The following is an 18,753-nucleotide window of genomic DNA, read 5'->3' as shown; positions in this document are numbered from 1 at the left end:
AAATATGCAATTTGATTTTACTTTGAAGTCCGAGCATTAACAAAAATACTGAATCAGATGATTGAAAACATTGCATTAAGTATATTAAGTCCAAATAAGCAACTGCTGAGCAGATTAAACAAACAGACATAATAATTACATTTAGACATAAAGCACACACTGGGTCTCTTCCATGTTCCCATAATTACCATGCATTATATTAGTGCTTTTATTAGAAGTTTTGCAACTCAGTACTTTTCAATAAATCTTTCCTTCAAATGATCCCACGTTGGTATTGTTTGGATTTGTGTTGGGTAAAAAAAGAAGCACATTTCTGTAGAAATGCCATCACCTGTGAAATCAACCATAACTTGGGCAATTTCATTCATAATTCTTTCAATTTTCTTTTTACTATTTTTAAGTCATAGTGGCCAAAGACTGTAATCTGGTTTACCATGTTTGTCATCCACACATACAGTAACATGTCCCACATGGCTTTTCCACTTGCAAACATACAAAAAAACACTTCTACTCCTCTTCCTCCACTACTTTGGGTTTAGACTCATGTATATCAGATTCCATCCCTGGCAAACTAGTTCTCCTACGTGCAGCAGTCTCAATCTTCTGCACCAGCTCCACGTCCCACGGATGAGTAACAAAGCTGAGCACCTCCCCGCCCTCCATCCCTCCTGCCCTCCCCACTCTCCCTGCCCTGTGAATGTAGTCTGTGTGGGATTCTGGAGTGTCATAGTTGACAACCAAGCGAACTCGAGATGTGTCCAGGCCACGTGAAGCAATGTCTGTGCATACCAGCACATCTTCCTTGCCCTTCTGGAAAGAGTGGAAGATTCCTGAACGCACAACAGCAGGCATCTCCCCTTGCAGACGTGCGTTCTTCACCCCCAACTCATCCAGCGCGTACCCCAGCCAGTTGACGGTGGCAGACTTGTTGCAGAACACCAGAACAGCACCGCCTCCTTCTTCATGTTGGAGCAGCTTCAGGGCTTGTTGGAGCTCCAGGACCTTGTCAGCACCCCTTACCTTCAGGAACCTCTGCTTGACATGGGGCATGAGGAAGTGCAGCATTTTGCTTTTGAGAACAACCATGCTGCCAAGATCGGTCACCTGGCTGAGCACTTCCCCGACACCCCCAGGGAAAGTGGCTCCCACCACTAGCAGCTGGGCTTTCTGGTCTAGGCCTCGTGTTTCTTTGGGATCCCGAGCAATGTCTGTGTTGAGCAGGATGTTCTCCAGCATGTCTGAAAAGCTGGGGTCGAACATTGTGTCAGCCTCATCTACCACAAAGAAGCTCAGATCACTCAAGTCAATGCAGCGTCTCCTCAGGGCCTTGACCAGAGCACCTGGTGTGGACACTAAAATATCCGGATGTTCCTTCTTGAAGACCACCTTGATGTGTCCTAGACCTCGCCCACCACCCACAGTGCTTGTCAGCAAGCCAAACGGAGCACACAGAGTCTTGGACACAGACGTCACTTGCTCAGCAAGCTCTCTGGAAGGCACAAGAACAACAGCACGGATCTTGTGTTCCCTCTCATCATTAATCTCAGATTCTTTATCAGCCTGCAGTCTGTGAACAATAGGCAGGAGATAACTCAGTGTTTTTCCACTGCCCGTCTCCGCAGCACAGATAATGTTGTGACCTTTCATGACCTTTGGGATGGTCTGAAGCTGCACAGTGGTGGGATGGATAATGTTGAGTTTGTCTAAAGCTTCCACCAGCTCCTTGCAGATGTGGAGGTTTTTGAACGTCACCGGTGGTTTCTGTTCAACCTCCTCATTCTGATCTTTGGAAACAAATGGTGCAACAGCCTTGATGTTGTTGATGGTGAAATAGTCACCGAAAGATTTGTTGTGTTTCCATCCTTTCGTGCAGAGAACGGGCTGCTCGAACTTTCCAAGAGTGTATGCCACAGTCTGATTCAGTACAGGGTTCTTGCACTGAATCAGGAGCTTGCCAGCTTTGACGGTGCTGATCTTGTTTAGGCCTCGAGTCTGCTTCACATTTTCAACTTTTGTCTGTATGTAGCGAGGAACACGAATAACTATCTCTTCAGGCGTGGCTGCTGTTTGACAAAAGCTCTGACTTTGACTAACAGAACAAAGAACACGAGAGGAAGCAGACACTTTAATAAACTCACGACAGTATACTCTACTTGAGCAGAAGGCTCGCGACGCAGCCGAAGCCAAATAGCCGACCTTCACAGAGAGCATCTCGGGCTTTAACTGGTCCCGAGTCCGCTGACGAGAAGAAAAACACGCAAACAGACTAAAGCATGAAGACGAGAACACTTTAGTGCTCTGGGAATCTTTAAAAGTCACTTTACATGTTCAAAAAACTGCGTAGATCTGTTAGCATCCCGTTTCATCTGACAGCAACATGTCCATGCTTTATTGGCGCATGTTGATGACGTCAGATCGGCGTTAAGTGATGACGTGATAGAAACGCATTTTCTGCTACTTTATACTTCAAATTTTGGAGTGAATTTTGTTGCCTACTTTTTACTCCACTACATTTATTTGATCGTTTTAATTACTTTAAATATGCCCATTCAGATTAACAATACAAGTCAAATAATAATTTATCATGTACTTTTATTGATCCCTTGGTGAAATGGTATAGCAAAAAAAAAACTACGCTCCTCCTTACATATAGTATTTTGAGCTAACAAGTAATAAATAACTTTAAGTATATTTTGATGCTCATACATTTTTACTTTTATATTTTGAACTGAGGACTTGGATCTAAATACTTGGTCCACCTCTATAAATATGAAACATTAATGGAAAACAATAAGAATATCTAAGAGTACATGACTATTATACAAACAATAATTAAGAAAAGTAAAAAGCCAGGAGAATGAATACATTAATTAAACAAGTTATCAAGTATAAATGCTTGAAACATGTTTTAAAAAGCCTTTTTGTTATCAAAATAATGTCATAATCTTAACGTGAAAACTGAAGGGAGAGTTTTGTTCCATAAAATTAATCTATTCATCTATATATATACTATTTTGTAAACAATAGCATTAAGTTCACAAGGTATATTTATTTCTATATATACAATACAAATATGTAGTTTTTACACAGCAAACCAATTGATCAATTGATCCCCAGACAAGTGTCCATTTCTAGCGTGATCACTGTGTTTATTCTAAAGTCTTTTACATTGTATGCCTGTTAAAGGGGAACTCAATCCCTTAGCAATGACCAGTGTATCAGCACTGCAGTACATTATTGCCAGAGATTGCAATAGATTAGAGAAGGGTGAGAAAGAGCGTCATTGACAGTGACTGTCAATAACTGTCCACATGACTCTGAGCTCTGGTCAATCCTCTTCAGCAAAGACCAAGCCCGAGGCACTTCAATTTATACACTTATATTCATCTGAGAATTACCAAAGAAAGCCGATTGACATTTTATCTGATTTTTGTTGTAAAACCTATTAATCCTTTCAAGCGTGTCAACATAGTATGTAGTCTACACTTATACATTACTACTTAAAGGCCTGCCCTGGGGCTTTTACGGGAATAATCTATGCTGTTTAGCCACTGGGAGTGTAAACTAATAAAAAATAAACTAATCTAACCAGGCATGCATGCATTCAGAGAGGGTCCAAAGGGGCATATAAGCCTCTGCTGTTTGGCTCTGTCTCTCTCCAGGAATGTTTTCCTTCTTTTAATTTTGGTTAACATAATTGATCTTCCTATTATATTCTTTTCGGCAAAGCACAATTACAGCTGCCTGCATCAGTGCTGCTGTCACATGTAGCATTGATCGTACATCAGTTACCCTTCCCGAATGAATCGGCTCACTGATTGATTTGTTGGAGCTTCAGAACATCACACACACTTTCAGTAATAGCATCTCTGTCACGTGTTGGACAAACCAAATCTGCGAACCCCTGCGAACTGGGGTCTTTAATCACTGTCCACCAGCAAAGGAAGAAAGAACTGAGCATATACGATATACTTCCATATGTATGTAAACTGTCTTGATTAATGATTTTTATCGCTTTAAAGTAAACATTAAAATGAGTTAAATTCCGACTAACTGTATAGTCATTTTATTACCTGTCGGTGGGGCAACTGTCCGACTCACTCTTCACACCAAGTCAAGATTCAGTTTCACAGACTGAACAGAAGAGGGCAGCATAAATCAACAAGGAAGATTTCAAGTCATCTGAAATCCTGATCAGAGCTGTGATAGCAAGTTGTTTGCACTTCCCAGACTTCTTTCAGATGATTTCAAATATAAATAAAACATATTATTTGTCTAGGATTGATTATTCAGCAAACTATATTCAGCAGATTCTCACTGTTCCACTCTGTCGAATAATAACATATAGTGTAAGTCAATCACAGATAAATGAAGACATGAAATAACAAATACATTTCTTTCTTACTTTTCAAATGTTGGAGCATCTATTTAATAATATTTTGTCTACAACACATTGTAATTGTGAGCCTTTACTTCCTGACATTCTGATACAAAACTGCATGCAATTTAATATTTGTTGACTTTTAGTGAACATCACGCGTGTGTTTGCGAAGGTACTGTGTTGCATTTCTGCAGTGTGTGCAAACCCCAATCCTTGAAAGAGTGACACCTCTCAAACAGGACCAGTGTGGGGGCAGATGCAGTTTTTTTTTCCCCTTCATAACTTTCTCTACAACAACACAAAATCACAAACCACATCTACAGCCTCCCACACAATTTGTTTTCTTAATCTTCTCCCTTCAAAGGTCATCTGCGAAGATAAGAGACGCCGGTAACCTGAATTAGACTCACTCGTGTGGGTCTGTAGACATGAATGCTGCACGGGAGAAAGTTCAGTCAAGTCATGAGACTGCCACATATTAATATGACGATCACTTTATAATTCAATTTAATAAGAAGATATTTGTAACGAAGGTGAATCAGTGAGCCAGTGAAGAAAGAATTGTTTGGATTCATTTAAACTAAAACCTGAAGTCCTCGTTTCCTCCTTTATTTTGTAAGCACTATGTGGCACTATAGTTATTTTAAAAAGCTAACATTTTAATGTGCTTTTAGCATTTTTAAGGAACATTCTTGAGTCAGTAGTTTTACTTTTATTCATTACTTACAAGTTTTTTTTATGAAGTATTGACTGAAATGTGTTGCAACAGGGCAACAATCACAGCTCAGGAGGATATTCCACTTACATAAATGTTTCTTCTCTGTTCCATTGTAAGTCAATCTCATAAAAGACTTGGTTGTATTGAATAATATAATAATCTCTTTGGAGAGTAACTTAATACAAACTGGAATTGGTTGATACTTTGGGATTCTTGTAATAAGCATGCGTGACTAAATTACAGAAGCTGCTCAAAGTAGTCCTTATAAATAACATTTTTAGTACTTGTAAATCAAACCACTAAATGTCTGAGAGTAGTCTAAAACAGCAGGATACTGTTAGATTGTTAGTTTAGAGAGGAAACAAAAACAGCTTTAGTTTATTCTGAATTCAGGAGGACTTTAATTGTAATCACAACCTTTACAATGAGAAGTAAAGTCTGTTGCGAGAGAATTGTTTTAAAAGGTGGCATAGACGTAAAAAAGGGTTAAACCTAGTGCTTTTGCTTGGAAATAAAGACCACAGGAAATGTGATATTGATGCTTTCAGATGCTATGTAAGTGGAGCGCCTTTCTGTACGCCCACATGCATCCAGCAAAGGTATATGTACTGTGCATGTGTCAGAAAAATAAGCTGTTGTTTGCTGTGCATGCAATTTGTTTTGAGGATGGACTGTTTCAATCAAAGTGTGCTCTTGCAGAAGCTATTTACATAAATTATCATAACATAGCATGTCTAGCTTTGATATAGAAAAACATACTACTTTAATTTGTGCACAAAGTGTATGCACTCATTTGTTTCTTTTAGTGCAAGTTGATCATAAAAGCCCTAAAATATTATTCCAGTTTTATGAATTTATGATGGGTACAATTAATAGTAGCAGTAATGCACATAATATAAACGTACAATGTTTTATAACACTGCTTATCGTTAGCGTTGGTGAAACTTGATTGATAGAGGCAGATATTGTGTGCGTGTGTGTGTGTGTGTGTGTGTGTGTGCATAGTACAGGGAGGGGGCGTCAAAACAAAAAGTTGAACTCCCCCTGCTGCCAATAATGTAATAAAGTACATTTATTTAGGTTATAGTTTATGTCGATAGAGAAAGTTGTGTGAACTTGAATGTTTCTCCTTTGGACTAATATGTCCAGACGGGTGAAAGCAGGAGATAACTGAATACAAATACAAATGTTGTCAGTCATCAAAGATCATCAAAGAAGCAACACATTACAGCTTTAGAGTGCATCAACCTCTATGTAGCTAACCCAATAAAGATTAACCTGAGGAGATTGATGGGTTGGATAGAGACACAGAGGTTGAAGGGAGTGGAACAGCCCATATACAGACAGATTTACTATTGCGTTATTCTAGCCGCAGATTTACCCTTTCTATGTTAAGAGATACTAAGAATTGCATTGTGATTTAAATAAACTAATGACAGAAAGGAATCCCTCCGAGCAGGAATATACAGTCTGTACAAGAAGCACAACTACTCATTAGCTTGTCACATCAGAGTAACATTTAACAATGTGACTATTTTAAATGCAGGTGTAAGGAGCACCCTATCTCTTTCACTTGCCAAAGAGATTTGCTGTAGACATTTTCAAATGGTTGGGTCACAATATGTTTATATTCTGAACTTTTTACACCTGCGGCCAACATTTTAGTTTAGTGTCCTGGTATAATGTACCCACTCAGTCACACCAAGGGCAAAACACAGTGTAAAAATCAAACAACATTTCAAACTGAGTGAGAAACACCCCTCTTAAGCATGTATAATCAGGGATAAAGTGGCAAATAACTATACACATTTACAGACTGTGCTCTTCATGTGGCACCTAGCTTGATGTGCCATTTAGGCTGCATAATCTATAACTAAATAATTGAAAAAGCTATGATCAAGATGTCTATACTTCCCTACATACAGTACAGCCCCATTCACAAGCCTAAATTGGCTGGTTAGAAAATATTGGGTCCCCCGTGGTGACAAGCTCGCGATCTAAAGGTTGACAGAGCATCATGTCATTTTACCCAATCCTGTTTTTGGATTGGAACCACACAAAGAGGCAGGGTTGAGAGCCAGGCTCAATCGGATGTAATCTAGTGGGGCGAAGAGAATGGAGGGCCAATTAAATAGAGAAAAGTGGCTTTAAATCCTTGTTGTTGCAAGGTCAAAAGGTTTGCTACTTACGATTTCAACTGTTTGTACACTTTGTTGTGTATTAGCACAGTGATAAGATATACTCAAAGATATAAAATATTTAGAGATTTTAGATTAAATGTTTTTTAATGTGTATTATTTTGCCCGAAAAAAAAACAATATACTTTAGGCCAATACCTTGATAAATATTGGATAAACTGTTTATGAACTCCACAGCCGAGGAGCTGTACAGTACGTGTGTGCGTACCCTGTGTTGTGTTGTGTCTGCTGACGTCACCACTGGAACAGCCTTGTCACGCGGGGTTAGTAAAAGTTGGGATAGAAGCTCCGGAGAGAGAAACAGACAGGAGGAGAGACAGACAGAGAAAGAAACAGGACACGGACAATTAAAACACACAATTCATCGGCTTTTATAGCAGAGAGCGAGAGCTTCTTTGTCGTTGACTAGTTCGGCAGACAAAGAGAGAAACAGTGAGAGGAGAAGACACAGAGCGTGGCAGACGACTTTCACTGAAGTTGAAGCCTGTTAACTGCCAGAGGAAGAGGAGCCAACGACCTATATTTTGGATTTTGTCAAACGAGCAGAGGGGGGGGGGGGGGTGTGGAGGTGGGTGGTGGAAACACGGATTCGTGCGTGGCCATAAACGCATATGAGTTAAAAGAAGTTGAAGTTCGGCGTCGGTGACAGTCGGTAAATGTTGTGACAATTTTAGGAGAGCATAAATTGCTCCAACGGTCGACGGTCGAGTGGCGGAGTAAAAAACCCCGAGCTGTCAAACCCGATGACGACTGCAAACTGCCCCGGGAATGAGGAGCTGGACTTCAGACTGATCTTCGGAGAGGACGGGCAGCAGCAGCCGTTAGGCCCTGCAGGTCTGTGTGTTTCCCCTTGGGTTTTATAACGTTACTGCATGTATTGCTAGTAAACTTATGCTTTAACGTTAATATTAGTTACTCACCTTTAGCTACTGCCGGTTTAATTTAGACCGGCAGCTTTCCGCCACAATCTCGAAACTGTAAAAGAAAAAGGAACCGACCCTAAGAGCAAGAGTGTTTTTTTTGTTTTGTTTTTTGGAGAAATGGAGATATTAAAATATCCTTTTCTATTATCGTCGCCCAGCTAATGTCCCCAACACCAGCTGTCATTAGCTTGACATGCTAGCAAGTTAGCACAAATGCAGTTATTTTCGCACATGCTAATTTAACTGTGCATACTGTTAAACCCAAAAGTTGTTAAATGCCTGCTATAATCTTTGCAACAGATTGTTTGTCGTCAGTGTAACTCTGGCGGGACTGCAACAGTACAGTTGGGTTGATATTGTGTAAGTAAAGTAGAAGGAGGGACCAGTTTGAATGTCACTGAGGCACATTTCTGCAAAGTAACACATGCTAATGTTGTCAAAACGTGTATACACTTGTTGTTCACAAATTAAGTTGAAAGTAGGACAGATGATGTTGTAATGTTTTAATAACAATGCCAGCTGTGTTATTTTTACTGTATACATTTTTTAATTGTTGTCAAGTAGTCTATACTTAGTAATAACATGTATTTATTTAATATTGCAAAACGTAGGAGTTTTTATCTATTGTTCATATTTGTTAAATGTAAAGACAAAGTTAATTCCACAATTGGCCTGATATCTGGGAGTAAAATGTTTTGCAATAGTTAGTTAAAGCAAACTTAAGTCTGTTTACGTTTGTCAACTTTGTCACTAGTTTAACATGTAGCAATGTTGTCAAGTATTTTATCTCTAAAAACTTATATCAGGCCCTGGACATTTAGAAATCAGTTTACCATTAAAGTGATAGGTTATCCACTGTGAACACTTAATAAAACATTTGTTTAATTTGTAAAATGTCAAAAATGTAAGGGACATAAACAAAAGATGGGTATGTAAAATCCTCAGGTAATTGTTGTGAGGCTTTATTCATTATTAACGATCCTTTACTTAAACACACTTGGAAAAGTAGTGATATAGGCTACTGAAAACGTCTCTCACCCTCAGGATATGTCTTCAGTGTGCTTTTCAAAGTCAAACAATAGACTATAATATATTGCTGAGATTCAAAGATGCAGCAAACAATATGACAATACCAAGTACTTAAAAGTTGACATTGTCCTGGTGGATCAGTGATCTCAGGTGTATACATGCTAAATAAGATAAGGTTTGAATCCAGATGAGGAACTTTGACGTGTGACACTGCCCTCTCTCTCCCCCGGGCTAAACTATACTAAGATGAGAAACAAAAATACCAAAACAATTTTACAAGGCTATTTTGGAAAATAATGTCACAGTAGAGAAGAATAAAATACAATAGATTAAACACCGTCTGGGTTCATTAATTAAGTATAATGACAGACAATCATAATGCAATTAATATATCCATACAAAACAAAGTAAGCAGAAGATTGATTGTGAAGAACTGGATATAAAGTGAGTTTAATTGCTAGGACTGATATTTTTAAAACTTTAAAACTTTGGGTATGCAAGCATCACAGACCATGTGGCAGCGCCGTCATATCATAAACAGTTTAAATCAAGGCTTCCAGACATTTCAGGCTGAATTACATGGAATACATCTAAAATGATGCAAAAGAAATTGCACATTTTTCCAGTTGATTTAATGTTGCAGCCGTAAAAATAGTTGGGTTGGATTTGAATATTTATTTCACTCAAGTGTATTATAGATGCAGTGAAGTGAGCGAACATGTAGGTATGCAAAAATAATAAATATGTCATGTTGTCAAATAATAGTATGGTCCCTGATTTAAAAAGAAAATGTTTTTTATTCAATTATTGTCTAAGAGAATTGCTTCCAGTCCCAAGCTGCTTTTACTTTATATTCATTTACATTTCCAGTTTTGTTCAACATACAAATGGTCACATCCGGTTAAAATAAACTGCTGCTTGTAGGGATGCAATATATATTGTTAGGTTAACTGCTATTTTCCAAAAAAATGCGTAAAAGTATGTTATGCGTGTCAGGAATTTAATCAAAATGACTCCAGATATATTGATCATATTTGATATGTGGATACATTAACTTGTTTTTACAGGTGCGTAAGTGTGTCTTTTCATTTTGGCCGCACTAGGCAGTTCTGGTTTGAGCGTAATGTCTAGCATAATGTAAAAGGGTAAAGGTGACATGTATTATGAGTGACAGGAGCAGATTTCACCCTTTTGATATTTAGTTGTCATTTAAGGAAACAATGCTTGTTGCTTTAATTTTTGCAGACACTTGAAAAAGATGAAATGTTAATAAAAAAATCAGGACAAGTACTCATAAAGCATTGATTTGCACCAAGCATCACACTTTCAGACACAACTTCCTTGGTTGGAACTAGACTCAGGTGGTGTTGCAGTGAGCTGAGGTGGCTTTGGATCAATTTGATATTAAAACATCCAAAGTTACTCGTGTGAATGACAGAAGCTTCTGCCTTTTCAGGGTTGGGTTGTTTATTCAGTTAAAATTTGATAGTAAAGTTATGAAAGAGTATTTTCGATTGTATGCATTGTACAATTATAACAAAGGTCATGAGCAGGATTTAAACCCACATATTAATCGATTAATGGCATCTGCGTTAATCTTTGCATCAATGCTAACCTCGGCTTCTTCACTGGTTTCTGTCGTTGGGCCTCAACCATTGGAACATGTGAATTCTCTGGCTGTGTCCTTTTCATGAAACTCTGGGAAAGTAATGACTCCGTGAAGGTTTGGCTCGTGCAATCTTAGATACATTTTTCCTTCGATTAAAAAAGGAGTTTGATTTGGAGATGGGACGAGGGGAAAAACTGCAGTTGGAATAAACGTAGGAATAAAAGCACCACTGTGCAAGTGGTTTTAATCTGGTCCTGACTGTATGAGTTGGCCCAAAAGGGGGGCGCCTGTCCAAATTATTAACTGAAGTGTAATACAGGATCACACAGCCAGAGTAACGGAGTTGCGCACTCCTGAGTTGGTCTCCTTCTCTGAAGGCAAGGATCAAGTCAGGGCTTGTTTCTGTAACAACCTGAAGCACTGGGAATATCTGACAATATCTTCTGCACATAACTTCCTATTGTTGAATGCTGCTTGCGGTTGATGTTGTAAAAACAAGGGAACGTCTCTCAAACTTTACCTCCTTTTAGCTGAAAGTTACAACATGTTACAATAAAATACTTTACTTTCTAAAACGTTGCTGTTATAGAAGCTGGTTGCTCGTGTTCATGACAAATCTCCTCTTCATCCTTGTTCTTCTTATTCTATATTAGAGCTGACGAGTGAATTTTGGCTTCTTGCACACTTTCACTTTCAGCCCAGCTGTCATTTATCTTGCTGTCTTCCAGCATTTTTACTTCTATATGTGTATGGGATAAAAAAGATCAGTGTAATGGTGTGGTTCAGTATAACGCCCTTCCTTTCTATCTGCCTTTTCTGTTCTGCTTTTCTTTGTCTGTTTGTAATGGTTGTCTTCTCCTCATTTTCCTGCTCTCTCTGAGTGTTTTCTTGTTGCTCAGGAAACAGTCATTTCTTTGAGATGAAATATTCCAGTTCTATTCAAAGGCATTGGACGAGCTTACTGTCAGGGTTTCCCCCTCATTATGTACAGTGCCTGCAAATAGAAGATGTTCCTCTGTCACAAAAAATTAGCGTAGCTAGAAAGTGAGATTATTCAAAACTCACTGAAATAAATTAGAAAGGACAAAGAACAACTTTATTAAAAAAGGATAATTAAAAGCCTTTTTTTAGAACTACTTTTTTTCTTAGTAAGGGAAATGACAATATAAAATGTTCATTTATTTTGTTATTGTTTGCATTAATGTCGTGTAGTCCAGATCCAGGAGATGGTTTCAGATCGGCAACAAAACAGTTCACTATATCCACGATCTTAACTTAGTGCATTGGCCAACATTACTACCTGTATGTTGGCCAATAAAGAAGAAAAAAGTACAAAGATACAAATGCAACATTTTAGAAATAATCTCACCAGTATTTTGTTTATTTCTTAACTATAAAATGTCCTGCTCAGTACATATCTTCTCACTATGTTTTGGTAATCAAAAGATAGGGTTAGGGTTCTCCAAAAACGTCTTTTTGTGAGGGTTACAGTTATTGGCATCAAAAATCGGTTCAGCTCTAGTTTGCTGTTTACTACATTGTTTGTGAAAAACTTGGATGAAGTCCATTAGTAAGCCTGTAGCTAAAGGCATGCATAGTTCATTATGTTAAAGATGGCAACTCAGCGCTCTAGGCTTAGCTGAGTCACTCATACTGAAAGTGATTCTTTACATTTTGCCCAGTGTTTGGTGCAGATAAAGAGAGCTCACGTGTTTTACCTGGATTCAAAATGGATTAATTGTCCTGGAAGTGTGTGATTTGCCCCAAATCTGCTGTAAGAGTGGGTTTTTAACAAATTCACTTGTTAAAACTAATGCAGAAACAAATAGTTTAGCTTTCGATTAAAACCCACGCTAAGCTCTAGCCCGTAACTATGACTCAGAACAAGGGGAGTAGCAAAATATGTGTGACGCCAAGATCGAAAAGTGGCTGAGAGTATGCCATAATACAAGTATTGTTTAGTTATTTGGCTCTAAATGTCTGTTATCAAATTTAATGTTTATATAATCCTTTTTTTACGGCACTATGTTGCCAAATAAATACAAAAAAATATTAATTAATGAGAAATATGCATCATGGTGTGACAGTCTGACGGTAGGAAATGATATACGTCTGTGGAACATCAGCGGCACTCCAGGGATCGGCATAAGCCACTGAACCATAGTGGCGTAACATCAGCCATAAGAAGTGGAAAAATCAAACAAGTAAAGTGAACTGATTCTCATCGTTCTATGTGAGCTTAGCGGAGTAGAAATGAATCACTTTTCAATACTTTTTCAGCCCTTGTCTTTTAGCCACATAGGCCGACGGCCAATGGACAAGTTCCCCGACTTATGTGTTCTGTAAATAGCCACTCTGTATGACAGTTCAGACAAATTGATTTACAGACTTACCATGGCCGCTTTTCACTATCTTCTGAAGTTTTGTAGATGTTTTTTTGTAATTTGTGTTATAAAAAGTCTATTAGAATCTCTTTAACTGATCCATGAATACAAAGTGATGCCTCTACTACAGACTTCCTGAGGCCACTTCACGATAAAATTTGAGCTAAAAACTGTTCACCATGAAAAGAAGCAACATACTTTACGGTGTTATATTTCCATTAATAGCTTGTGGCCATTGCTTGTTCTCTTGTTTCACTCGTTTTCTGCAGCACTTTCCCGTGATGATTGAGCAGCTCAGTGCTTTTTAATTTTTTAATTTTTAATTTTAGGCTGTTGTAAAAACAAAACCACACCTAGGCGGCCTCCCGTAGAGTTAAATAGGCAGGGGAAACCACGTGTTAAGAACTATATAAGTCATGATTTTACTAACTTTATGCATAACGGCCGTCACTCCCAGCCCTTTTCACTTTTTAGATTATAGCTAACTATCACTGTGGAACAAATAACACTGAAAGTGGCAGTAGTAGACACATGTGTGTGTGTGTGTGATGGTTTGCTTGCTACAGACAGTGGCCTCACACCTGCTTTCATATATAGTATCAAACAGGGTAAGCTTGGTTGTACTTACTAATTATTGAACATATTTCCCCTTCACTTATTTTTAATCTAGTTTCGTATATAAAAATAACCCTCTTCATCTTACAATATGTCACAACATGTATTTCGTCGTATCCTTAAAGTACCACTTACTGCATGATGTTATGTGTTTATTGTGAAGTGGCTGTATAAGTGGTAGAACTAAGGTATCGGTGAGTTAGCGTTGTGCAGGTCACGAACAGGGGCCTCAGTGGCCGTTAGAGGTTGTGTGAGGCAGGGGGGCAGAAGTGCCCTTTATGGGTGGCACAGTAGTGGATCCACAGCGGAGGTGCCTGGCTTTCTGCCTAGACATGCCATGTGGGGTTCAGATGGCAGGGTGTAATGAAAGGAGAGGGGGGCACATCGCTCTCTAGCTGCTGGTAAGCGGAAGATGAACAGCATTTTTGTTCACCCACCCTCCTTGTCAAGATCTTTCTTTTCTTCTTATTGTATGTATTCTAAATACATTGACTTTTTGGTCGTTGCTTTTCTTATCTCACAAATGAAAATAAGTTTGCGTGGTTTGTCAGTTGTCACCATACCAGCACAGTACGTTGTAGACCAGCCGCCACCAGGACGACTGAGGCTTCTTTCCTTTCTCACGTCTTTATCTCAGGATGTGAAAGAGACCACCAGTGACATCAGAGAGACTGGTCTCGGCTAATGAAATCTCCAGATGCCAGCAGTCACCACAACCACTTAGTGACTAGTCATGTTTTATGCTGTTCTGTTCACATGCTGTGGCATTTCTTGTACCTGTAGGTTTGTCTTTGCATGCTTAGAAATTAAAATATTTCAATTAATATTTTTAGCATCAGGGAGAGCAGCTAGTGGAGAAAGTACTTTTGCCCTTGTCTATGTTGTTGTCATTGCTCTGCCTCTCTGAACCAAGAGCACGGTCCTCTCAGTCCTTGTCGTGGGAAAGACTGAAATTACATCGCTCTCATGGTGGACTATTTTGAGCTCCCAAAGAGAGTGGCAGAGGGCAGGCGGCAGGTTCTAGTGACTCGTTTGTACTTAGTGCAGGAGAACCCCTCTAGTCCCAGCACGTCTGCAGCCTTCAACTTTTTACTGCTCAAGCACTTTGCAATCTTAACGAGGAGAGGAGTGGAAGAATGCTGTGCGCTACATCGCCAGGTGAGTGTGTCGTCACTCCCAGACTCAAGCCAGGTGTGTTTTATGTATGTGCATGTGTTTGTTTGGACTTTAAGGTTGAGGGGTGGGAGCCACTACTCAGACAAGCAGCTGTCATTAGTGTACAGGCTGTTCTGAAGTCCCTAAAATCACAACAGAAAGCATTATTCTTTTCATTGATACACCTATGGCCAATTTTAGTAAGAGGTCTGACTCTATTATATGTCCAAATTGAAAGTTTGCTGATATTGTTTCATGTTATATGCACTGCACTTGACTCCCACTCTACTAATGTGCAATAAGCTTTGGTCGTTTTAATTGTGAATCTTTTTGATATTAGACATGTAAGACATTCATACTTATTGATATGCATAGGTATAGTTATTTTAAACGTCACCACAAATAATCACAAAACATCAAAAACTAAATTAAAGAAGAGAGGAAAACATATAAACTGAGCAAGGACAGTGGAGTGTTTGACAGTTGGACTAAGCCAATGTCTTTAGTTTCAGATTGAAGACTTTATGTGTCAGAAAAAGAGTGTTTATGGACCGGTAGGTTCTAATACTTCTATGAAAATGTCAAAGACAGAGAGGCCAGAGGTGAGACAGTCAGGCATGAGGTCCACATGTGGGGCGGGATCACCATGTGGGTGCCCCATAACCCTTCTGAACTGGAAGGGTCTCAGCACCCAGTGTGATGAATGAGACGTTTGTTTCCCGGGGCGAGGCATGAGTAAATATGTGTGGCATCTGTCTAGTTTAAATTTAGTGTAACTGAAGCTACCGCTGGCTGCGCTGTATCAACATGTCGGAGGCTGCATTACACCAGAGAGAAAGCTGTTGAACTCCTGCATCTGGTTTCATTTTTTTCTTTCTTTCGCTGCTCCTCTTTTACTATGAAGTACGGCTCGCTACATAGGGATTACAGTGGTTTGAATCCCATTTTATTTCCGGCTAATGCTTGATATTGGCACCTCTACACCATGCAGTTTTTATTGTCCCACTCCCGTTATGTGTCCAATGATCAGGTGTGATACATTCTAAAATGAGTTAGCAAGAGCAACGTGTGTATCCGACCCGTAATTCGATTCCTCTCCAAAATTGAATGGGTTCTTCCTTAACCTTTCCATCAAGTTTCATCGAAATGTAATCCTGTCATTTTTCCGTAATCTTGCCAACCAACAAACACAATGTCCTTGGCGGAAATAGTTATATATATATATATATATATATATATATATATATATATATATATATATATATATATATATATATATATATATATATATAGTTAAATTAAGTGACACTTTTAAACTTGAGTTTGATTTTCAAAGGGGTGATGGTACACATTTAGGTTGGGGCCCCTGTGTTTGAGTGGACCCTACTCCAAGGGTCACAATTGGAATGTGGACCATGAGGACTTTGACAGCTGGGCGAAAAGGGCACACCAATTGTGGATAGAGGTTTTAACAATATGAACTGCTGATGACTTTATGCACATCATGCTCAAGAGAGTAAAGTGAAGTGGGGAATATTTTCTGTATACATCTCTAGAGCTGTGACAAAGACGAAAAGGAAGGGTTTTCCTACTTGAGGCGTAGTTTTTTCTTTTCTGGATATATTCCAATTCCATTTATGTTTTTGGAGTGGAAATTGCTTTCATCCTGTTTTTTCCTTGATTATTTCCTGTTGATTACAAGCATGATAGAGAGTAACATGACCGTTGTGAGGCTCTCCCCCAAACAGAGCAGATGAACCTTTACTTGAGAACACACTGCATTTCTTTTTACCACCTCACCATATCCTCATCATCCATTCCACTGCTGCACAAGCAACAAGTATGATGGGTAGTGGTTCTGCTGGTACAGTTGTTTAATTAAACTGTGTGAAGGTGGGTCAAGGCCAGGAGGTTGGGATGGCCATTGTTGACATGTGGAGATAAGGACGGTGTACACAGGTACATATAAAACAATCTGTCCTATGTATATATACTTAGTTCTATAAGTAGCATTACTGTGTCGATGCTGGGATATTCCAGGAACATAGTATATACAGTATATAGTATAATAATCTGTATGATTTGTTATGAACTTGGTTGGAGGATATTGGTTGACACACTTGTGCATTTATCAGTGGTGTGTATATACTGTTGTCTCACTACTAAGACCCACAGTGTGTAAATGTCAACTCTTCTCTCTCACTTGTCTCTGCTCTGTATTTCTCTCTCACACACACTGTCTATTTTTCAGTCACACATAAAGGAACACAAAAGCTCTGTTTCCCTGTCTGTCCATCTCCCTTGCTCTCTCGCTCTCTTTCTCTCTCCCCCCGGCTGACTTTTTCAGGCATATGCACAGTCAGCCCTGACAGATTGTTTAAATGTCACCCCTGCGAGCAGTAGCCTCTGATGTTATCTGCTCTGGGTTATTGCAGGCCATCAAGCGGCTTGTGTTCGTCTTGGAGGCCAATAATTCTAATGCACTGTAGCTCTCCTGCTCCACTCAACACCAATATATACACGCGTATGTTTTACATTGTTTTACATACACACAAGAAACCAGGTTATTGGAAGGAGCAAAGTGAGCATGCATCTTGATTCATTTAGTTGTACTGTGAACTACGTTATTTTGAATCCACACGTAATGAACCTTGTCTTAGGCTTTGTCATGCAAATGTCACATGAAAAAAACGTAGAAAGTAAGCATACATGGCGAAAAACTCCCAACAGAAGTCTATCTGTGTTCACCGGGTTTCACATATTGTTTTATCCCGATTAAGGAAACCATGTTTCTTGTTGGAAAGCTTTGTTACCGTCAGTGATGTGGCTCTAGTTTGGTTTTGGTCATATCTGTCAAATATGTTTGTTGTGGGGCATGTAATCCAAAGACACATCGTTGAGTTTCATTTATTTTGTCAGTCAGCTGTTCGCCTTGATAAAACCTTAAGTTCCAGACGTGTCCTGCATTATCTGGTGTTTGTCTCATATTACGTGCTGGATGTCTGAGAATTTTCTCCAGTCGAATTATTCCAAATGATCCCACAATTTAGGCATTTGACTTTATTTTATTTGTTATTAATTTCATGTTGTTTCATTAACCTGTTAATGCAATATAGCACTTTTATAAATCCCATTTACATAAAGCTTATTAATAAGTATGAACCTTTCCTAGAAACCTTGTTTTTTTTAGAGTACCAAATAATGTACTCAAAGGCAATTAGTGCTTTGTTTGAAAGGGATCTTCGTGCGTTGGTGGGTATTTAGTTCAGGTGGTTACTTGGCACTCTGTTTATCCCATAATGTTATCTCGGCATGAGATTGTTAATTAGGAGCTTAATTTAGCTGCCGGCATATGTTAACATTGGCTTAGGCTGCCATTGTTAAGCCTCTGCTGGCTGGTGAGTGTGCTGTGGCGGCACAGGAAGGCTTTTTGATGTAACCCTAACATAACATTACAGAATAAGACGGCAACAAGGCTCGGACGTCAAACTGAGACCCACACCTCTGGATTCTGCTGTATATGTACTGTGTACCTCATAACTCTAGATTAATCGAGCCTGCCCCTTTCTCACCTACATTCTCTCTCGTTCACTCTCACTAAATTGTAAAATGTACACAGACCCGACCACCGACGCATACAGGGATCATCAGGAGGTTTGGCACAAACCAAGTGAGCAAGCTTTAGAGCCACAGGTGTAGGCCAACCCTTACAATACATGTTTACACGTGCGTCACAGGCTC

The 18,753-nt window shown here is 39.1% G+C and overlaps 2 protein-coding genes across 3 annotated transcripts in view; one reads left to right on the top strand and one right to left on the bottom strand.

Moving 5' to 3' along the window:
* ddx28 (DEAD (Asp-Glu-Ala-Asp) box polypeptide 28) lies at window positions 1-2,419 on the bottom strand. Its single transcript, XM_029428793.1, has one exon. The coding sequence runs from the start codon at window positions 2,209-2,211 to the stop codon at window positions 508-510; it is 1,704 nt and encodes a 567-aa protein (XP_029284653.1). The 5' UTR covers window positions 2,212-2,419; the 3' UTR covers window positions 1-507.
* Window positions 2,420-7,881: 5,462 nt separating this feature from the next.
* nfatc3a (nuclear factor of activated T cells 3a) overlaps window positions 7,882-18,753 on the top strand; it is a 55,742-nt gene continuing 44,870 nt past the window's right edge. The window contains exon 1 of one of the 2 annotated variants that reach the window (XM_029426353.1): window positions 7,882-8,131. In XM_029426353.1, coding sequence (XP_029282213.1) covers window positions 8,041-8,131 — 91 coding nt within the window. In that variant the 5' untranslated portion in view covers window positions 7,882-8,040. Of the gene's footprint in view, window positions 8,132-14,956; window positions 15,049-18,753 lie in introns of those variants that run through there. The other variant, XM_029426360.1, reaches the window with a different exon arrangement.

This window comes from Cottoperca gobio, chromosome 3 (genome assembly GCF_900634415.1).
Source record: "Cottoperca gobio chromosome 3, fCotGob3.1, whole genome shotgun sequence".
Lineage (NCBI taxonomy): Eukaryota > Metazoa > Chordata > Actinopteri > Perciformes > Bovichtidae > Cottoperca > Cottoperca gobio.
The sequence above is the reverse complement of the archived record's forward strand: the minus strand, read 5'-3'. Positions and strand labels throughout refer to the sequence as shown.